This window comes from Myxocyprinus asiaticus, chromosome 15, assembly GCF_019703515.2.
Source record: "Myxocyprinus asiaticus isolate MX2 ecotype Aquarium Trade chromosome 15, UBuf_Myxa_2, whole genome shotgun sequence".
NCBI classification, from domain to species: Eukaryota; Metazoa; Chordata; class Actinopteri; order Cypriniformes; family Catostomidae; genus Myxocyprinus; species Myxocyprinus asiaticus.
This window is the reverse complement of record NC_059358.1, coordinates 28,663,474-28,687,117: the sequence shown is the minus strand read 5'-3', so window position 1 is coordinate 28,687,117 and position 23,644 is coordinate 28,663,474. Positions and strand designations below refer to the sequence as shown.

The following is a 23,644-nucleotide window of genomic DNA, read 5'->3' as shown; positions in this document are numbered from 1 at the left end:
AAACTAAAAAAAAACCCGTGGACCACAAAACCAGGAAGATTCTCATGATGCATGGCCTTCTACACCCAAAAGCAAATAACAAACATCTTTACTGTACATCTCACGATGCCAATGAGGCCATGATTTACTAGAGCTCGAAACAGCAAGGAAACTTACAAAAGTACCATACACTTTGCATTCTGATAGAAGTCCATTGTCCATTTTCAAAAAAAGCCACAAGATCCAAAATAGTATGGTATGCCAGAGACCCCTAGTGCAAGCAACAAGAAGATCTAGCTGTGACTTGAGGACTAGATAATGAAGGCAAAAATGCAAGCACTGCAAGCAGAAGACATTCTATAGCAATTTATTCAAAAAACTGGACAAGCCATACATCAACAAAGAACTGATATGCAAACAGCTTCGAAGTGCAGGTACCCAGTGTAAAACCCAGAGCTGAACACCAGACACCCCCAGAAACACATCATGGGTGTGCAGGTCAAAACCAAGTGCCACCTTTGTTGTGATGCAGAGGAAACCGTCCGCAATATGGTGTCTGGATGCAAAGTACTGGCCTTAAAGGAGTATGTTGATAGTCGCTGGGCTGGAGAAGGTGGTCCACAGGGGAGACAGCATCATTATATGGGACATGACAGTTTCCACTGACCGCACAATTTCTGCAAACATCATTTTCCACAACAAGTAGAACAACAAATATTTCCTTGTCGATGTGCCCATCCCTTGGCTTAGGATAATAACATCTTGATTTGATTTCTGCAAGGATCATTAAGGACCTGGAGATCAAATCCAGGAGTAGATGTGGTGGGAAAAATGAAGACTGGGTTCCAAGGGTAGCTGGACAAACTTCAGTGCAAAGTCAGTGCAAAAGAAGTTCAGAAAATCGCACCTCTCAGCACTGCCCACATACTTTGCCGAGTGCTCGGCTGAGCAAAAAGCTAGAGGGGGCTGGCGAATGTAGCAGCATGCCCCAGTGCACGGAGAGGATTAATAGTAATAATAATGATGATAAATGCATCAGGTGAATTCAGGTCAAATCTCATCTCAAAAAGTCATCTCAAAGTCAAAAGTGGTCCAATTTACCTGAATTTGCCCTAGTAAATAAAAATAAAACAAAACAATTGAACCCTTACATTAAACTAGAACACAAGAGAAAGAAAAATGAATTAATTACATTTGTACTTCTAGTTAATTATTTGTCTCACTTAAAACCTCTCTTTTTCCCTGTCTGTGCCTTTAGCTGTCTTTTTGTCCTTGTCCTGTCTGTGCCCATATTTCTGAGCATATGTTGATGTCTCACACCTCTCAAAACCTTTCGACTGGTTTGAAGGACAATCTTAAAGAGCCGTAGATACTCTCAGTTGCATTTCAGAGCGGATCATACCCAGTGTTGGGTGTCATCTTGTATTAGCACTTGTGGGATTTATTCAAAGTTGTGTTTTGCATAGCAAAGAGATCAGGAGCAGAGCAACCTGTTATTATGGTGTACTGAAGAGCACTTAAATGGCCCGTCGGATGAAGATTTCTTGAAATTACCATCTGTCACAGCTTCAACAGCTTATGTTTACTCTTTGCCCTTTGTGATGATGCATACAGTATACACTACACCACTCTTTGTGATCTCCCCTCCCCTTTTCACAAATCCATGCTATTAAGCAATATAATTGGATAGCATAATGTGAGTTGTTTTTTATGTTTTACAGGGGAATTGGAAAGCAAGGATTCCAATGTCAAGGTAATGATTTTGATATAATGTCAGTGTCAGTTGTTGGTGATGATACACTACATGACCAAAAGGATGTACAGTAGACACCCAAACATCAATCACATATGTGCTTATTGAACATGTAATATAAAAATCATGGGCATTATTAAGGATTTGTTGTCTCTTTGCTGCTATAGCAGCTTACACTTCTCTGGGAAGGCTAGATGTTGGAACATGAGTAAAGGGATTTTCTCCCATTCAGACACAAGAGCATCAGTGAGGTCAGTCACTGATTTTGGGTGATATGGCATTACAATTCATCCCAAAGGTGTTCAGTAGGGTATAGGTCTGGTCTTTGAGCAAGCCAGTCACGTTCTTCCACACAGTAAGCCATTTTACTGGTGGACTGCTATGACAGTCCTATATGTGGAAAGCCACTGAGCTCTTTGGTATGGCCCATTTTACTATAAATGTTTGTCTATGGATTGCATGGCTGTATGTTTGATATTATGCACCTGTTGGTAATGGGTGTAGCAGAAATAGCCAAACCTGTGTATTAAGTAGGAGGTATCCACATACTTTTGGCCATGTAGTGCAGTGTCTGACAAAGAAGAAATCTTGAGGCGCATTAAATATTTTGCATAACAGAATTGCTTTACTAGATATGGAATGTGTTTCTGTTAGTCTGCAGTTTTGTGGTGCACAAACGCTGTCATGAGTTCGTCACTTTTACTTGTCCTGGAGCTATCGCTGCACCTAAAGCAGAGGTATGTATGTCTTTCTTTGTTTGTGTATTTATGTGATCGTACTGTCTTAATAGCCATTACTGTACATTCATTCTTTTGCCGTTAGCATTTTTGGTTTTGCATAATCACTTAATTTTTTCTCGATTCCTCTCAATATGTTTAATTAATCACTTTTAGCATTTTATGTTCTTCTCGTGTTTGATTTTATGCTATGTTCTCCTTAGTTCAGCTCTCATTCTCCTGTATTTCCCTTTACCTCTTTCATTTTCCCTTTTGGTCAACAACTTCTGTTTTGTTTTGGATGCTGATCTTCCACATGGGATGCTGGTGTCCTCACCTGGCTTGCACCTAGCTCAACCAACAAGTCTTCCTCGGTCAACCAGATTCACCAGAAAGACCATACTTGTTGACCTGCTATTTTTATTGCCTGGACAAGCATGGAAATTCAAAGAAAGTCTTTTTATCAGCAATTTTCTTTATTTTCACATTTTTGCAAGGCAAACCATTTATTTTCAGCTGAGTAAGCCATATGGAAGTACTTTAGGTCTCATCTTTTTCTTTCCCTGACAATCCTTTTATTGCTCTCTCGCATATCTCTAAAAGAGAAGACTATCAAAGGGGAAAAAGAATATAATTTTCTCTCTCTCTTATCCGTGCTATGATAAAACATTTAGGGGAAGTAATATGATGGTGTTATGCCGCTACTGACACTCAAATAGTAAGGAGTGAGTGTGAGAATAAGTGTGAAAGAGAAACGCAAGAAATGGGTTTTTTTGTAACACACTTTCTTTATTTCAACCTCTCTTTCCTTGGTAGCTTATTTACAACTTATTTTGCTAGATTTTTTTTTTTTTTTTTTTCATAAGCAGCTAAAAAAATGGATGTAAAATTAGGTAAAGGAAGGAAGGTTGTGTGCGGCTGTGCATATAAGGAAGGGTAGACAGTGATGGCTGTGTGAAAGGCGGATGAGGGAGACTGACAGAGAGAGGAAAATGGAGAGGAAGATTGTCAGAGGATGAAGAAATGTGCAGCATGCAGAGAGTGAGAATGAGGGGGAGAGAGAAAAAAAGGGGGTGGGTTGGAATGGGTTTAGGCATTTAGGAGGATTCAGTTTTCACAGCTGAGCTGAACTGGTATATTCATTCACCATTCATCCTCAAAATAGCACTGGCTAATTGGCTCTCAGTGAAAAAAGTCACTTCAAAACGAAGCCTTTCCTCTGGACTCTGCAAGAGAGAGAAAGAGGAAGCTAGAGGGAAAGTAGAGTGTGTGTGTTTATTTGTGCATACACTTTGTGCATAATGACAGATTGTCATATATAGAGCAAAGAACTGTTTGAGTGGGTTTCTCATCAAATGCATGATTTAAATGTCTTTCTCTCGCCCAACCTTTTTGAAGAATTGGGCACTCGAATTGCACACTCCTCTATGTTAAATATGAAATCTCATCAAAATGTTTTTGCTAACAGACTAAGCAATTTAATAATTAAATGAGTACAATAATTTCTCTCTCCCTCTCTCTCCAGGACCTCAAGAGCAAACACAAATTTAAAGTGCACACATACTCCAGTCCTACCTTCTGTGATCACTGTGGATCTCTACTCTATGGCCTCATTCATCAGGGCATGAAGTGTGTCAGTGAGTCCATTTATATCGAGTTCCTAATGAAAGTTCATTAAAGTTCATCCATCTTTATTTGTGTATTATGTTAATTAACTTTCAATCAATTAAGAAAACAGTTTACCTAAAAATGGAAATTATTTCCTAATGTACTCACTCTCTTCGTTCCAAACCCACATTAAAATTATGGATTTGTGTGGACTACTATTATGATACTTTTTGTTTCTTTTTTAAAGGAATGTTCTGGGTTCAATACAAATTAAGCTCAATCGACAGCATTTGTAGCACAATGTTGATTACCACAAAAATTATTTCAGCTCATGCCTCCTTTTCTTTAAAAAAGGAAAAAATCAAGGTTACAGTGAGGCCCAGGATTTTTCTTTTTTTTGTTTTTTTTTTTTTTTAAGAAAAGGAGGGGCAAATCAAAATGTATTTTTGTGGTTATCAATATTATGTCGCAAATGCTATCGATTGAGCTTAACTTGAATTAAATATTCTTTTAAGCTTGAAAGGGAAGCATTATCAACTGCCACTGTGTTGAGAAGGCAGACTGGGATATTCATTAAAACATCTCCTTTTGTGTTCTGCATAAAAAAGTGTGTCATACAGGTAGGAACAACATGAGGGTGAGTTAATGTTGACAAAATTTTAATTTTTTGGGTGTCAACCTATCTAACTATCCCTTTAAATCTGAGGGAGACCTGTCAGACACTTTCAATGGTTATGTGAACAAAAACTCATGATGCGTATTTTGGTGTTAAAACCTAATGGGTTTCTTGTAATTTCAATATACTTTTTATCACCTCTTTATCCCATTCAAACCTCTACAATATTAATTCTTAAATCTAAATATTTTTAGTGTAATCTACATATCGTAATCGTTGAGATGACTGTTATTAAATTAACGCATAGTTTATCTAATTATAAGCAATGGTATCAGTGTAGAGTGATGTTTTTCAGGCCTTTAATAGATATCTCATACTTAATATGAGATTGAATTAATTCCCTTTATCTGTGGTTTAATCCATGTCATAACAGCCTTATAATCTAATATAATTTGCATGACATGCTGCACTTCCAGGAAATAATAAAGCAAGCTGTGACGGCTGACAGCACATGCTGTTTCAGCACAACGTGTCTTAAGGGACAATGTACTGCCACGGCTGTTAACAGTTAAGCTTTTTATTTGAAAGGTCATGCATCCCTTTCCCAATCACTCTTTCTCTTATTCTTTGTGTGTGTGAGAGAGGTTGTGACATGAACGTACACAAGCGCTGTGAGAACAGTGTCCCCAGCCTGTGTGGTCAAGACCACACTGAGAAAAGAGGACGGATTCAACTGACCGTGCGTGGAGAGAAGGAGGACATATATGTTACTGGTGAGTATAGGGCATCACTAGACATAAGACCAGGGTTGGGGAGTAACGGAATACATGTAACGGGATTACGTATTTAAAATACAAAATATAAGTAACTGTATTCCACTACAGTTACAATTTAAATCATTGGTAATTAGAATACAGTTACATTCAAAAAGTATTTTGATTACTGAAGAGATTACTTTGCATTTTATTGTCATTTGATTTGTTTCATTTAATATTTAGTCTTTCAGATGGAAAACTTTTATACATATAAATGATGCAATCCAAAGTGCATTTGAAACACTTTCTTATAATGTGTTACATTCATATGAGCAGACAGAGAAGTAAGTTTGAAGCAGAAGAAATAGAACTAAACCTTGTGTAAACTGTCAGCTTTACGCTAAGCTAAAATGCTATTTCTAGCCATTTTACATGCACATTACCAGGCACGATCATTTTTTTTATCAAGAAAATTCACGTTGGATCATAATTTCTTTTTTCTAGTAAGACCTTTGATATTAGGGCAAAAATCGTATTCTTGATAATCATTTTTGTATTGTTTTCCTGTGAAAATATCTAAAAATCCTTAAAACAAGATCAATTAGATTCATCTTGTTTTAGAAACAACACTGCATAGATATTTAGGTTTTTCAGAGAATTTATTTTTAACATGTGTATTTTGTCTTACTGTACTGGCAGAGTTTTTATAGTCAAAACAAGTGAAAAAATCTAACAGTGCTGAAGAATTAATCCAAAGTATTTAGAATACGTTACTGACCTTGAGTAATCTAATGGAATATGTTACAAATTAAGTTACATTTTTCAAGATTGTGAACATGGCAATTAATGCTCCCATCAAGGTTTTCTTGAAAAGATAATGATATGTTAATAAATGTTAATTAACTAAAAAATTAAGAATATAAAGATTTTTGTTGTACTATCCAGTCAGTCGAGTCCGACTCTTGGTGATTCTATGGATAGCTGATCTCCACTGGTCTTGGTCAGTAACAACATTCCTCAGGTCTTGGAGGCTGATGTTGGTATCGTTCTTGATGGAATCTAACCATCTCATTCTTGGTCTTCATGGTCTTCTTTTACCTTCCATTTTTCCAAGCATGACTGTCTTTTCAAGGGAGTCTGTTCTTCTCATATTATGACCGAAATATGATAACTTGACTTTAGTCATAGATGATTCCAATGAACATCCTGATTTGATTCGGTCTAAGACTGACTGGTTCGTTTTCCTTGCAACCCAGGGAATGCACAGGAGCCGTCGCCAGCACCAGAGTTCGAAGGAATCAATATATCAGTGATCTTTCTTCTTGATTGTCCAGCTTTCGCATCCATACATCGCAACGGGGAATTCCATTGCCTTGACAAGACAAATCTTTGTTGCCAAGGAGATGTCCTTGGACTTCATCAGCTTATTGAGGTTTACCATTGCCTTCCTTCCTAGGAGAAGTCATCTTCTGATTTCCGGGCTACAATTCCCATCACGACTAATCTGCGAACCCAAGAAAATGAAGTCATTGACTACCTCGAGTTCTTCTGCATCAATCTAGAGGCTTTGTAGAACGCCAGTCGACATGATCTTTGTCTTTTTCATATTGAGCTTCAGACCTGCTGCTGCGCTATGTTCTTTGATCTTGACAATCATAGCTTTGAGTTCTTCTACACTCCCTGCCATCAGGGTTGTGTCGTCAGCATACCGCAGGTTGTCTTTGTCCTCCTATGTTAATTCCATTTTGGTGCAGCGTCGATTTCAGAATTTTGTAGAATTAATTAAAGTTTACTGTAAGTAAAACTATTCAATTGAACTACTAAATTATCCATGACATTACATCTCGTTGTTACAGTGGTATTATTTTCAATTGGTGACAGAGATCTTAACTTCCAATATTGTAGAAATATACTTTTTTTAATAAACCATGTAAAATTGCAAAGGATATAGTAATTGTGTTGTATTATATTATATTATGTTATGTTATGTTATGTTATGTTATGTTATGTTATGTTGTGTTGTGTTGTGATGTGTTTTGTTGTGTGATGTGTTATATTATATCATATTATATTATATAGTTGTATTTTGTATTATAGCTTGTCTACTAATGACCCTCGTAAATAAAAGTCAGAATTAAATGAGTTCCTTTACCTTTGTGTCTCTTAAACATTTGGAGCTAACCAGAAAAGAGCTACCGTATTAGGCTCTTTCAGCCCAGGTGTAGCGCCACCCCTGGGATAACATTACAGGAAGTCTAAAAGCTGATTAACACTATTAGACTTTACAAAAAAAATGTATTAAGGGGCCCCTGTTTATACTCTGAGGAAGAATGACTTCTTTATCCACTGAGAGCAGAAAGGAGAATGTGCTGTTTAAGGAAGCACACAGCACATCTACTAGGAGCTGCATGGCACAGTTAAGCTTTCCTCCAGCAGAGGGAAATGTGTGCATACAGCATTGGAAGTCCAAGGCTAATTATAGACTCACAAGCTGCTGTTTTACAATGCATTAGCTGCACTGTTAACCTTACTAAGCCTGTGGCTCTTAGATCGGCACCACCATAGACAGACTAATGAGTAGAAAGAAGCCTACTAATGCTTTACAAAGAATGTGAATGTTTATTATGCAGTGCTGTTCTTTTAAAGGGAATCAGCAGCATGTCATACTGAAAGGTTAATTTAATAAAAACCTAATACACATTCACTGTATAAGCATATCAACACAACCACACATAAAAGCAAATCCTTTTAGCCAGCTTTATTTTGGTCTGTTGCATGGTATGATTTTTTCCCTCAACATGCCAATACAGCTACATAAAAGCACAAACACATACTCATTCTCTGTTAATCTGCATTTCAGTGCATGAAGCACGTAACCTCATCCCCATGGACCCTAACGGCCTGTCAGACCCTTATGTGAAGCTCAAACTCATCCCTGATCCAAAGAGCCAGAGCAAACAGAAAACCAAAACCATCCGTTCTACACTCAACCCTATCTGGAACGAGAGTTTCACCTTGTGAGTTTTGATGTTTGTGTGTGTGTGTGTGTGTGTGTGTGTGTGTGTCTGTCTGTGTGTGGGTCAGGTTTTACCTTCACTGTGGAGACAATAGTAAAAGCCAATGGCCCCCATGAGAAAAACAGCTTAATAAGCATACTAACAGTGTCTTGAAATGAAATACTTAAAATGCAAAAAGCTTTTTGTGAGGGTTAGGTTTAGGGGTTGGGGTGAGGTTTGGTGAAAGAATCTATCCTTAGCTGAGGATAAAAACAATATAAATCGGCATCATGTGTGTGTTGTGGAGCTAATTCTAATAATTCATTTTATATATATATATATATATATATATATATATATATATATATATATATATATATATATATGCACGCTCATCTCTCTCGATTTCTGTGTTTCTGTAGTTCAGTGCGTGGGAGGCAGTGGGACAGGCGTTTGTCTGTAGAGGTCTGGGACTGGGATCGTACCTCACGAAATGATTTCATGGGTGCTCTGTCGTTCGGTGTTAGTGAGATATTCAGACGATCTGTCAGCGGCTGGTTCAAGCTACTTAACCAGGATGAGGGAGAGTATTATAACATCCCTGTACCTGACCCAGACCTGCAGGTACACACTCTTATATCATTTGTGAATTATTATTATTATTTTTAAAAAATTTTACTCATTCCATTCTTTTGGTAATTGAGTCAAAATACTTGAGTAATATACTTAAGTATTTTTTTGGGGGGGGGTTTGTACTTTACTCAAGTGTAATTTAAATGGAAGACTTGTACTTTTACTTAATTACATTTCCATACAAAAAAAAAATAGTACTTTTTACTCCTTACAATTTAATTAAACTTGAAAAGTACTCATTACATTTTTGAAGATAAATTTCTTTTGTCTTACTTCCTGGAAGCAATTTCCTGCCGAGCACTTACTAGATGTTCTAGAATAGCGCTGGGAAGTGCTCTTCCCTCTCAGGAAGGAGAGCACTACAGAGACCACATCCTACCGGAGTTTGGTTAACATGTGGAGAATAACTCACATGGACTTACCAACGGGGAAGTTCACATATGGAATGATACCACCGGAGGACTCTATCTACAGAGAGGGTACGCAGCCACCATGGCCGAGGCAGAGAACGCTCTGGCGAGGGGAAACACAGGGTTCACCTAAGGGGAAACCGTACAGTGGAAACTCATCATACAGGATTACCAAAGGGGAATCACCACGCATGGAGCACTGAGCCCGAGCACACCTGAAAAGGGGCATACCACGAGTACTGGGCCTGGTGTCATTACTCCTCCGCCGAGTTCGTCACCGAACACTGCTTAAGAATTAAAGAGGCGTCCGGGGTTCACCGGATATGGGGAACTGTTGCAAACTGAAGAAAAGGTCTGTGTCGAGGAAGGATCAATGCGTGAAAGTACACGTCCTTCAGGTCGATGGCCGCGAACCAATCCTGATGTCAGGATGCGCTTCTGCGTTAACATCTTGAACGGAAGCCTGTGTAAGGCTTTGTTCAAGGCACGCAGATCCAAGATTGGGCGCGACCCTCCTCCTCTCTTGGTTACGATAAAATAAGGGCTGTAAATGTCCTTGCGCTATGGGGACGGGCTCTACTGCTCCCAGAAGGGTGCCAAACTCCGCCCAGAGGACAGAGACTCCCTTGCCCCGCACCGTAGTGGAGAGGATGCCACTGAACCTGGGTGGACGTCTGTCGAACTGGATCGCATAGCCGAGGCGAATCATCCTGATGAGCCACAGTGAGGGGCTGGACAGCGCTAACCTGGCCTCCAGATTCCATGCCAGCGGCACCTAGGGGACGACTGGATTACCGTGCCCGGGCTGGGTGGTTCACGGCAAGGCAGAGCAGGCGCTCCACCTGGAAGACAGCCCATGGGGGAACTTGCTGCTCCGCAAGCCCATAACGGTGGCCGGTGACTGGGGCAAGCGAGCGACCCCAGAGACCAGCACATTTACCTGTTCGCCGGCTGTCTCTCGACGGAGAACGAGGGAACGGGAGGTACTCGCATTCGCCTGATTGACCAGAAAGACTTCCAGCGCCTGGTCGTTGCGAGTGCGCTGACCCAGGGAATGAGGAAACTGCTGTTTTACCGACCATGTGGGCGCTGAGGCCCAGAGGGCACCCGCCAATATAATACTTACCATGCGCTGGCCCAGGGGTGATGGTGGGGCTGGAGAGTTCACCCGGGCCAGACCAGTCAGAGTCAGTCGCCTCAAGCCCATCCGGGGTTCTTGGGGGCCAACTGATGGGCAGGTGGAGCCGACTTCCCACAGGAGGATCTTCTTCTCTGAGGCCGGCATACAGGCTCTGATGATATGGGAGCCAGGGCTGGCACCGCAGAGGAACGGCTCTGGCGAGAAGCAGACGGGGCATGGGACTTTGGAGGCCTGAAGGCGGCCGAGTCGCGCTGCGGAAAGATGTGCTTAATCGCCTCGGTCTGCTTCCTCACCGTCGAGAACTGATGGGCGAAATCCTCAACGGTGTCGCCAAAAAGCCCACCTTGGGAGAATGGAGCATCGAGAAAGCGGACTTTCTCGGCATCATGCATCTCCGCAAGGTTGAGCCACAGGTGCCGCTCTTGGACCACAAGAGTGGACATCGTCCAGCCCAGGGCATGCACTATGACTTTTGTCACCCATAATGCGAGGTCGGTCGCAGTACGCAGTTCCTGCATCAGCCCTGGGTCGGTTCTACCCTCGTGCAGATCTTTCAGCGCCTTGGCATGGTGGACCTGCAGGATGGCCATGGCGTGCAGGGTGGAAGCGGCTTGACCCGCGGCCTTGTAAGCCTTCGTCATTAATTAATGAGGAGGAGAACTTACAGGCCTTGGAAGGGAGCCTTGGTCGGTCGCGCCAGGTGGCTGCACCCTGCGGGCATAAATGCACCGCTACGGCGTGCTCTACCTGGGGGAGCTCGACATATCCCTTAGCCGCTCCACCATCGAGGGTAGTTAGGATGGATGAGCCCGCAAAGCGTATATGGGCAGAAAAAGTTGCCTTCCACGACTTTGTTTGCTTCTCGTTTACTTGCGAGAAGAAAGGCCGTGAGTCACGCTCCGAGCCCAGAAACCAATTATCTAGCCGTGAACGCTCAGGGCAGGGTGGAGGGTTCCACTTCAGCCCGATGTTCGCAGCCACCCGGGCAAGCACGGCTGCCATCTCAGTATCCGCCTCATCCTGTGCTCTACCACCTGTGGGCGGGAGCTCAGAAGATTCATCCACTTCCGACAGCAGAAGCCCACCCTCCGATGCTGCGACCGAAAGCTCATCCTCGTCACGAGCCGCGAATGACACATTAAATCCGCCCTGAGGCAGACCGCCTGTATCGCTCGACAGTTCTTCCGGATAGAACGAGTGTGCTGGGGGATGGGAGATCCGCGGGGGTTGGGCCGGTGAAAACGCTCCCATATCCACATCCAGATCGCCCGCGGTGCTTGCCGACCCGGCCGGCTGAGCATCAGCCCAGGACAGAGCGGGTTGTGGAGCAGCCACGGTGGCTCCTTTCTTCATGAAGAAGGAAGTGAGCCATGACCACAACATTCTGATGGGCATGTTCTCGCAATGAGAAAATAACTCTTCCACGAAAGCTGCCTCGGTGTGCTGGCGCCCCAAGCACTCTAGACAGATTTCATGGTTGTCCTGAGGGGAGAGATAATGGCCACATCCAGTAGCGCAAATGCACAAGGACATCTTTAAAAAGACGCCAAGCGTTTGCACGAGCTCTTTTAGAAGGAAATATACTCTTTTGAATATACTCTTTTAACACCCGCGGACTCAGCTGCCAAAATGCCCAGGGGAAGCACAACACTCGACCGTGCGAGGGTGTCCGCTGATATGCGCCGTAAAATCCAGCAGTGTAAGCAAAATGTGAGAGGACGAATGCAAGCATGCATTTGGCTCCGAAGAAAAATCTGAATGAGTGGTGCACGCCATCTCCTTTTATACCCGTATGTCCGGGGGCGGAGAGTGGCATGCAAATTCCACTCGCCAGTTCTCATTGGCCTTTTCTATTTTAAGCAACGGTGATTGGGGCTCTCAAGATCGAACCCCTAGTGTCACTACCTCGACACAATGTCGAGTGAGTGACAGACAGGGAACCAACAACATTATTAACATCCTTCAAAGCTTATTTGGAATTGTTTTGATCTTTATCTATGTCTCAAGGGGCTGGGTGCTATGACATCGCAATTCCTGAGTGCCTTCTCCCATGCAACTAACACTGCGTGACTGTGGCAATGTTTTTGCTAAATAAAATGATATGGTTAATTACACGTCTCAGGGCAGTTCCGGGTTGAAATGTCCACTGTGTTGCACTAAAAGCAAATTAAATGTTCTACCGAACAGATGAGGTTGTTAAGTTTAATGTTCTATACAGATTTAAATCAACAAAACCTACCTACCTCCCTACCCTAAACCTTAAACCTAGACCTTACCGATAGTGTCATAAAAAGCAAATGTGACATGAAAAACTATTTCTGAAGCAACCACTTCATTTTGTGGTGCTTCTATGACACTTTAAGCTCACGTGTCGACTTGCGTGTCCTTTGGGTGCTCTTCAGGACTCGTACCCGGGTCCTTTGTATCCTTGCAACACTCTATCAGATGAGCTACCGTGCAATTTGATCACACACAAACAAGCTTGTAAATGTAATTGGTTATGTAATGCAAACGTTAAAATGAGTCATGCACTATAGTAAAAGTGTTTATATGTCATAAAATAGCATTGTGTGAGGAATAGAGCAAAAAGTGTTTAACTGTCGTTTTACTCGTGATGTGAATGAAAAGGGATAAAAGTCATTGTACTAGTGTTCATTCCACCTAGAAATTGCTATGTTACCTACAACAGGACAAATAAAGATAATTTTGCAAAAATGTAGTTATTGTAACATGATTTTTTGCCCAGGTTGCAAATGTCAGAGATAGTAAAAAGGCGACTTTACAAACAAATAGAATTTAACAACATCCCCTCTCACACAGTCTCCTCTCTTGATTTCATTCTAGCGAGGAAAAAAGTTAACTTTTAATTTTTTAATACTTAAGTACAATTTAATCTGAATACTTTATTACTTTCACTCAAGTATGTTTTTGGCTAGATACTTGGACTTTTAATTGAGTAAAATTTTCAATCCGTATCCATAGTATAATTATACGTTTTTATAAGTATAAATTATAAGTATAATTTCTGAGTACTTTTTACACCCCTGCTTGAGACCACATTGAAAATTTAGAATTCAAAATCTTATTCAAACTGACAGTTGAAACAAAGTTTCAGGGTTTTGAAAAAGTAACTTGGTGATGTAAAATAAGAAATAGTTAAGATTCTGTACTGTTTTAGGTCACTAAAAAAAATAAGCACATTTGTGATATTGACCATGAGCAAAAGGTAAGATTTCCTTACCTCCATGGAAGCACACAAGATGCTCTTTGGAACATTCTCAAATGATGCTATAGAACATAGATCATCAGGTTTTGCACAAACTTGTGGGGTTATTAAAACACTGTTATTAAACCAAATGAGGGTCAAACCAAATACTAAGATATTCTCAAATTCATGTTCATAATGTAATGTATTCATAATATGATATGTAATTAAAAAGATGTAGATTGCAAGCACCCATTTCAGGCATCCAAATAAACAGACATACTCAGATAAACTAAAAGAGGACAATATCCAGGCATAGACACACACCTTATAATCAAGATACTCCATAACTGTACAGTATAAGGTATGTATTTATGCACATGTGTATATACTGTGTATGTGTATATATATATATATATATATATATATATATATATATATATATATATATATATATATATACAGTATATACACATGAAACATACACATAACATAATATTTTTGTATATAATTTAAAAATCAGTAAATACTGCTATCTGAGCACTCCTTACTTCACAACTCATCCACATGATGGCAGTATAGGTCTATTTAGAAACGATCTAACCCTCTCTTCAAGTTGTCATCCCATGTTTCTCTCCATGTCGTCAGGTGCCAGATGCTGCTCTCTCACCCTCTGTTCTTCTTGATCCTGCTACCGTGACAACACCCGTTCCTACTGTGAACCCGCCTGCTTTGAGCCCGACTCCCTCTGTAATGCAGACGAGCAAAGGCCGAGCCGGACTGCATGATTTCAACTTCCTCATGGTTCTAGGCAAAGGGAGTTTTGGCAAGGTTAACTTTACTTAACTTTACAAGGTTTACTGTGTGTGTGTGTGTGTGTGTGTGTGTGTGTGTGTGTGTGTAAATAATCATTAAACGTATATAAAAAAATATATATTATAATAGCTTTAAAGGTTTTTCTCTCACTCTCTCTCCCAGTTTGGAATGCCCAATTCCCAATGTGCTTTTTAAGTCCTCGTGGTCGTGTAGTGATTCGCCTCAGTCCGGGTGGCGGAGGATGAATCCCAGTTGCCTCTGTCTGAGACCGTCAATCCGTGCATCTTATCACGTGGCTTGTTGAGCGCGTTGCCACGGAGACATGGCGAGTGTGGAGGCTTCACGCCATCCACCGCGGCAACCACGCTCAACTCACCACGCGCCCTACAGAGAACGAACCACATTATAGCCAGGAGGTTACCCCATGTGACTAGCTTAAGTCCCTAGCAACCGGGCCAATTTGGTTGCTTAGGAGACCTGGCTGGAGTCACTCAGCACACCCTGGGATTCGAACTAGCGAGCTCCAGGGGTGGTAGCCAGCGTCTTTACCACTGAGTTTACACACTGTGATGCACATCCCCACCATAGGACTAAACGAGCTGCCTGGGGAATGTTTAAGTATTTTGGTCAATCAAAGCATTATTCATCTGTCTGTGCTGAATATAATCTAAATGCTGTTGTCATCTGTCAGTGCCATGCGAACAAGTGCAGGACTGAGCTGTTTGGTCCCTTAGGGAAAATGACATGACAGTGTCTGTACTGTATGCATTTTGCATTCTTTTGTTTGATTGGGTGGATGAATGTTTGTTTGCCTCTGTTTTTGTACTAATGTATCTAAAATAATTTTAGTATGTATGTAGATTTGACAGATCGTTGCAACTAGATTTTGTATGTAGATTTGAGTGTGTGTGTGCGTGTGTGTGCGCGTGTGTGTGTGTGTGTGTGTGTAAGCGGCACTGGAGTGCTCACGAGATATTTGGTTATATAAGAGGCCAGGGTTATGCTCAGTTGACAGCACATCCTCCAGGGCTAAAGAAAGGATAGAAACGAGGGAAAGAGAGTAAAGAGAGAAGCAAAGGAGAGAGACTTGGGACCCAGAGATAGACAGAAAAATGACACAGAGCAGAAAAAAGACTAAATTAAAGCTAGACATGAAGAGAGCAGACATACGTGAGAAAGAAGCCAATGTAAATGAAAGGAAAGAAATTTTGCTTGGTTCTTTGAGGCTACAGAAGGGATAGATGGATCAGTCTTGAAACATCAATACTTCCGATACTGATCTTGTATCGAGAGGATTGATCCACACTTAAAATATTAGGCATGCTAATGATTTTATTATTTATTTGGCTTGAAAATGGGTGTGCAAAAATTAACTTTGTTACTTAATAGTGAATGTCTATAAATGTCTATAATTTATAGAAGTAACAATAGAGGTACTATTACTAATACTGATATTGGCTATATTGATTGTGAATTGTACTTGGTATCAGATTGAAATGAAAATAAGTGGTATTTCCAATCCCTGGCTGCAGTAAGCCCTATCCGTGTGTGTGTATGTGTGTGCTCAGGTTATTTGATTTGAGCTAATGTTCCCCTGGATGAAGCCTGTGCATGTTAAACTAGTTTCTAATGATGTTTCCTCCTCCTGACTTATGTTTGCCCAATCACGTCGCTGCAGGAGGAATGTGAGCAGAAGATGATGAACTCTTAATAACTGTATTAATGTTCAAGAAGTGTTAACGCAAGGTTTCCTCGCCATCCTGCAGGTCTTATTGGCAGAGGAGAGGGGGAGCGAGCGCCTGTTTGCGGTGAAGGTGTTGAAGAAAGATGTACTTTTTCAGGATGAGGACACAGAGAGTGCCATGGTGGAGAGAAGAGTGCTGGGCCTAACAGGACGCCCTCACTTCCTGACCTCTCTGTACTTCGCCTTTCAGACTGAGGTCAGAGTGTGTGAGTGTGTATATGGACCAAGACAATGAAGCTGAAGTGTGTCATTTCTGCACCAATAGTGTCAGCGAATAGAACTGCAAAAATAATAATTCTTTAAAAACAGATCGTCCCAGCTTTACAGGTGCACTCAGTAATTTTTCTGTTTAAGTAGTCTTGGACTCACAGTGACACCTAGGGGCATGGATGCAGCATCATTTAAATGCAGTTGTTTTCAGTTGCTGGATACTATTGTAGAAATTCACAATTCACAGTCAGCCATGATTCATTCAATCCATGGGTGAAAGTGTCCATTAACAGGGCAGTTACTGAGATTAAGGGAGTAGTATGGAGCTGGTCATGTGATCTCAACATGTCGGCCCCCATGAGTACCCTCTCCATGTAGATTTAAACAGCTTTTATAAGGTTACTGACATGACTAGAGTATTCATTTTATGTGAGTGCTCATGATTTTATACATATGTTTCAAAAGTACTATTCATTTCTTTTGGAGTAAAACTTCTTTAATGAGGACAAAAATTACTGTGTGCACCTTTAACTAGGAGTGGAGGTCAGGGATTTAGGTCATACGTACATATGCACACATGTAAACTATTGTCACAGTCTGTCTCCCTCATGTTCTTCAAGGACTCTTATTTTGAAGTTTTCCCCCAGACTACATAGTTCACTGCCCTCATCACTTCCATCTGTTCATCATCATCCGCACCTAGTTTTGTTCACCCATTTTCAGTCCTTGAAGTGTTACGTTACGTTGTGTTGTTAGTTTGTGATGTATAGCTTTACAGTTTGTTCCACTCCAGCAATTATTATTGCTGAGCTTTATTGTTTGTTCCACTCCAGCGATTATAATTAAAAGATTGAAAGTGTCTACTCCTGCATCTCCTCTCTTCCACTCCATGTACTCAACATTACAACTATTAAATACATATGGGCTGAAATGTCACTTGTCCCTTAGTGATGGAACATATGCACTCAGAGTCATCACCTTCAGGGCAATTTAAAATAAACCCTTTTTTTTTGGCATTACTCAACTGTAACATCAGTACTGACATTTTATTAGTCTTTCATGTGCACTACTGGTCTCCCAGGGCAACAGACTGGTTATTTTTAATTATGTTTTTACAGTTTGCAGAGTAAAGATGTCAGCTATTCAGTAAAGTTGTTTAATCATTGTAATAACGTAAGCATCATAATTATTTTTGTTTTTCACATCGTAAAATGGTTGTGTACATTGGCCGAGATTAGTCGTTAGTCGTCTTGAGAGGGAGAGAAATAGCAAGAACAGAATTGCTTTTTTAATTTTGACAAAGGCGATTATGTTATACAGTATGTCAGCACAAACAGTTGTGGACAAAATAACAGAAACAACTAACAATGTAGTAATATGACTGTGGGGTCACCATTCCCTTTGAATAGCTTCTTAGAATCCTGTCATATGACTTCTAAACTGGTGAGCTGGAATAAAACTGTTGATCCATGGCTTTCTTCTGCCATTTTTTGAACGTAAAGCCACCCAGTCTATGTAACAAAAGATGATTTTCTGGATACATTTACGTCATTTACTGTTTTTTCCCTTTGACGTAAGAGTGTTTGTAACTGATGAATCTGCATTATAAGTGGCAGTTTTCTTTCGCTATGCTAATTGTCAGACCACATTTAGCCAACACAAACTGCATATTGGCAATCAGCCTTATGAAGTACATTGGCAGCTGTGGTATTCAAAGAGAGGAAAAGAAGATAGAGGTTGTGTGTGTAGCCTTAATGGATTGTTAACATATGAATTCATGTCAAATCACATCACCTTTTCTCTGTAGAATGAATTTGTAACAAACCATTAATATGTATGTGTGTTTGGTTATGAGTAATGGTCGACAGAATTGGGTTTTTCAGTTCCCAACCATACGGAATATCAAACTGTTTAGGCATCCCACAACTTAGCAACATTAGTTAAACCAATGGAGTGAGTTTAGGGCAGAACCATCTGTTTGACTAAACAATCTATGGTAAACCTGTTTTCTTGCAATTCTGCTTCGTGACTGATGCTAGTGGCGCAGAAATTACACACTTCTCCTTTAATTTGTGTATGTTGTAGTTCACATATGAATATGGAATATTTGGAAGACATTCAGAGTGACATAGGACAGGAAGCTCCCACCCCCTTAGGGTGCTTTCACACTAGCACTTTTGGTGCGCAACCGAGTTTGAATGACGTCAAAGTTCGGTTCGTTTGGGTGGTGTGAACACTGTTTTCCGAACTCGGGTGTGCACCCGCAAACTGCACCTGAGTCCGTTTGAAAAGGTGGTTCACTGCTGATGTGAATACAATCGTTCCAAATCGTGGACGTGAACCGCTTGTGATGACATATAATTCTCGTCTTTGCAGGCTCCCGATCGCAGTTATTGTGGTTTAATGCATTTCTCATACCTGCTTGTGTCCAAATAAATCACCTTCAGAGAGCAGCACACATTCTTCACATCACTGCACATTCAATGCATCCATGGCAGACAAACATAATTGTCATTTTGTGCATGTAAAGTTTTGGTGGTAAATCATCTCTGGTTACTCATCTATCCTCGGTTCCCTGAGATGAAGGGAATGAGACATTGCCATGAACGCTATGAGAAATTCCTTTTCCTTGACCTAGTTGAAGCCCTTGTATCATAATGGCAATCTTATGATTGGCAATGTTGTTTGAGCCCTGCCCTTTTAGGCGCACATTTGCCCCTATATAAGCGGGTGCTCAAACATAATTTCTTCCGAATTTTCTGACAGAGGGACAAAAACGCGTTGCTCGTTCCCCAAACCCTCAAGTAGTAGTGCGGCCAATTTTCAATGTCTTGTTCCCTTCATCTCAAGGAACCGAGGTTACATAAGTAACCGCAGATGTTCCCTATCGATGCAGTTCACTTGACATTGCAATGAACGCTATGGGGAACAGAGTCCCATCACACCGCACTATGTAGCATCATACCCTAGATGTACCAGGGAAGAAACTCTTAGAAGAATATGTATATGAGGTCACAGGCCCTTCGGACGGTGACTTATATGTCTTCAAGTGTGTATGAAAATGAATAACCCCACATGGTGAAAACCAGATGGAAAGTTAATTTAATCTGAGGGTCTATATGAGTCACATAATACACACAGAATAATTAACCCCTTCATAACCAGAGGTAGGGAGGGAGGTTTTATTCTTTTGGAAGTGTTGTGACTTCTAGTGGGAGTAAATTGGATAGTGGCCTACACAGGCGGTTGTATTAAAATTATAACAGGCAGCCCGCCCATAATAAGGAGCTCGGGCTCACCCCCTGGGTGATGGAATAGTAAGCTCTCTAGACAGAGAGGACTCGCAAAGCGATGGACACCACGGCTAGGTTATAAAACCTCGCAAACAAGTTCTGCAAAGACCATCCTGCTGCAAAGCGTATATCCTGTAGGGATATACCATTTGTCCATGCCCATGAGGAAGCAATGCCTCTAGTTGAATGCGCCTTTATGCCAATAGGGCATCTAACTCCCTGTGACTCATAAGCAAGGGCGATTGCATCAATGATCCAGTGAGAGAGCCTTTGTTTGGAGATGGACATGCCTTTTGTGCGTCCTCCATAACAAACGAAGAGTTGATCTGACAGTTTGTCGGAATGGTAAGCCATTCACCACTAAGATCATTTCCAAGCAGTTGCCCACACCTGTCCAAGTGTCGAAAACCGGGCGTCCATCGCACAGCGCGCCCCAACCCGTGTTGGATGCATCCGTGGTCACCACTTTTCGTCTGAAAACCTGACCCAGCATCAAACCCTGCTGATAAAGGTTTGGAGCTGTCCAAGGTGCAAGAGCAGCTAGTCAGCAGCGAGTCATGGTGACGCGCACGTGCCCCCAAAGCCAGGCGTGACTCGGTACATGGTGTTTGAGCCAGCACTGGAGAGGTCTCATGTGTAAAAGACCTAACGGTATGACGACGGATGCTGCCACCATAAAACCCAACATTTCAGTGGAAATGCTTTCCCCAGTTAGAACTGAGACAGACACTGGTGAATGGTCTAGACGTGCTTGCTCGTGAGGTGCACACGCATACGCATGGAGTCGAATCGAACCCCAAAAAAGGAGATTTGTCGGCTGAGAGAAAGTGTGCTTTTCATCCAGTTGACATTGAGACCCAGGCTGTTCAAAGGTGAAGTATCAAGTCCCTGTGCTCGCATAGCAGAGCCTCTGATCGGGCCAGTAATAGCCAATCTTTGAGGTAATACAGAATGCGCACGCCGTTCATCTTCAAATGTGCTGCATCGACACATTTTGTGAATGTGCGCGGGGCCAGAGACAATCCGAAGTGAAGGAATTTGAATTGATAAGTCATCCCTTCGAACATGAATCTCAAGAACAGCCTGTGATGCGGTAAAATTCAGATATGAAAGTACACAACCTTTAGATCTATTGACGCAAACTAGTCCTTTGGGTGGAAGTGCGATAAGATCTGTTTCTGAGTTAACATTTGAATGGGCGATTTCCAAGCACGCTCTTCAAGTGTCTCAGATCTAAAATCGGCCGAAGCCCGCCGCCTTTCTTCGGAAAGAATGGGTAGCAGCTGAAAAACCCTTTGCGGGCGTGGCAGATCGGAACAATTTCTGTCGCATCTTTTGCGAGATTGTGAATTTCTGCATGTAATACAGGCAAGTTCCATGAGGGAAGCAAATCGCACCTGCAAAATCCTAAAACTTTATTTCCAGGTTTAATTTATATTTTTAATAGACTCAGATTTTTGAACCCCACGATGTGGGTTTATGTTTTCTCTTTTAATCATTTAATGTAATTTTGAGTGTGACCATGGTTTAAGGAGGGTGTACCTGTATGCTGGGTTGGAAACCTCAAGGATTAATAGTGGTGTTTTCCTTATTACATGACGCGTTGTTCTGAAAGCAAAAAGAAACAAATGAAACACGGGATGTAGGCTGTCATTCACGCAGCCAGACCAATGCAAAGTGGGTGCATTTACTCGCACGATTAACCGAAAGTGAAGGGCTGCCGGCTCGTGATGCGCGAATGGCTTGCACACGCTGCATGAGTCTGTTGGGTATACTACAGTCTCATCACATTTTAACTTTTGGTTTAGCCTTCCATTCAGCTCATGAAAACACACTGCATGATCGTGAGGAAGGGTTACATCAAGATGTAGATTGTCTACTCCTCGCCATTCTGGCGGCGAGGCGGAGAGACTTCTTCACCGGAACACTAGAGGGGGCTGGTGAATCTCTCACTGCAGGCGCTGAGAGTCAGGTGAAGAACGTCCTGATGCATCTGCAGAGAATCCCGTCCACTGATGGGTGTCTGTCGATGGCGAAGAGAGGGCTGATCCAGATGTGTAGTCAAGACAAGACAATGTTGGTCTTGAAGGAAGAAAATTCTGAAGAAATTATGTTTGAGTGCCCGCTTATATAGGGCAAATGCACGCCTAAAGGGTCAATCATAAGATTGCCATTATGATACAAGGGCTTCAACTTGGCCAATGAAATAGCAAGCACTCTAGACAAAGATGACTTGCTATGAGAGAGACGTTACGTCTAGGTTGTAAAACCTTGCAAATGTGTTTTGAGAAGACCATGCTGCTGCAAAACATGTCTTGTAAGGACACACTGTTTGTCCATGCCCATGAAGAGGCCACGCCTCGAGTGTGCTTTAACACCAATTTGGCTATTCACACCCTGTGACTCATAAGCCAGGGCGATCGCATCAATGATCCAGTGAGAAAGTCTTTGCTTGTAGACAGGCATTCCTTTCTTGCTTCCTCCATAGCACACAAAGAGCTGGTCAGACAGTCTGTATTGGCGGGTGCGCTCAGCATATGTGTGCAGCGCTCCCAAAGGGCATAACAAATACAAGGACTGTTCCTCATCTGAATTAAATGGAGGAGGGAAAAAGGCTTGAAGGTTGAACCACCTGTGCTCTGAAGGGTGTGGTTAGAACCTTAGGCACATAGCATTTTCTAGGTTTGACAGTGGTTTTTGAATCAGAATCAGCTTTATTGCCAAGTATGCTTACACATACAAGGAATTTGTCTTGGTGACAGGAGCTTCCAGTGTACAACAATACAAAAACAGCAGCAAGACATAGATAATTTTAAACAATAAAAAATAGTTATACACATACGTACATACACACACAGACACACACATACATACATACACATACACATACGTAGTGCAATCTAATACAAATCTGTTATCTGTTATGTACAGTGCAAATACAAATCTGTTATGTACAGTGCCAATTTTTTATTTTATTTTTCAGAGGAATGAAATGGCAGAAGAGGTTGGATGTGTTGGATAAATATTAAAAAGACTAAACTGTGTATTGCACATAGTTATTGCTCAATGGGGCAATTTAACTGTTCATGAGATGGATAGCCTGAGGGAAAAAACTGTTCCTGTGCCTGATGGTTCTGGTGCTCAGAGCTCTGAAGCGTCGGCCAGAAGGTAACAGTTCAAAAAGTTAGTGGGCAAGGTGAGTGGGGTCCAGAGTGATTTTTCCAGCCTTTTTCCTTACTCTGGAAGTGTATAGTTCTTGAATGGGGGGGCAGGAGGCAACCAATAATCCTCTCAGCAGTCCGAATTGTCCTTTGTAGTCTTCTGATGTCTGATTTTGTAGCTGAACCAAACCAGACAGTTATTGAAGTGCAGAGGACAGACTCAGTGACTGCTGAGTAGAACTGTATCAGCAGCACCTGTGGCAGGTTGAACTTCCTCAGCTGGCGAAGGAAGTACAACCTCTGCTGGGCCTTTTTCACAGTGGAGTCAATGTGGGTCTCCCACTACAGGTCCTTTGAGATTGTAGTGCCCAGGAACCTGAATGACTCCACTGCTGCCACAGTGCTGTTTAGAATGGTGAGGGGGGTCAGTGTTGGGGTGTTTCTCCTAAAGTCCACAATCATCTCCACCGTTTTGAGTGTGTTTAGCTCAAGGTTGTTTTGACTGCACCAGACAGCCAGCTGTTCAACCTTCCTTCTGTATGCAGACTCATCGTCATCTCGGATGAGGCCGATGACAGTGGTGTCATCTGCAAACTTCAGGAGCTTGA

General features: G+C 41.7%; 1 protein-coding gene across 1 annotated transcript in view; it reads left to right on the top strand.

The window, feature by feature from the left end:
* Positions 1-23,644, top strand: part of LOC127453517 (protein kinase C alpha type-like) — a 57,076-nt gene that overhangs the window by 17,535 nt on the left and 15,897 nt on the right. The window contains exons 3-10 of the mRNA XM_051719945.1: positions 1,701-1,732; positions 2,387-2,469; positions 3,974-4,085; positions 5,317-5,445; positions 8,288-8,444; positions 8,846-9,047; positions 14,461-14,643; positions 16,395-16,568. Of these exons, the coding sequence (XP_051575905.1) occupies positions 1,701-1,732; positions 2,387-2,469; positions 3,974-4,085; positions 5,317-5,445; positions 8,288-8,444; positions 8,846-9,047; positions 14,461-14,643; positions 16,395-16,568 (1,072 nt within the window). The remainder of the gene's footprint in view (positions 1-1,700; positions 1,733-2,386; positions 2,470-3,973; positions 4,086-5,316; positions 5,446-8,287; positions 8,445-8,845; positions 9,048-14,460; positions 14,644-16,394; positions 16,569-23,644) is intronic.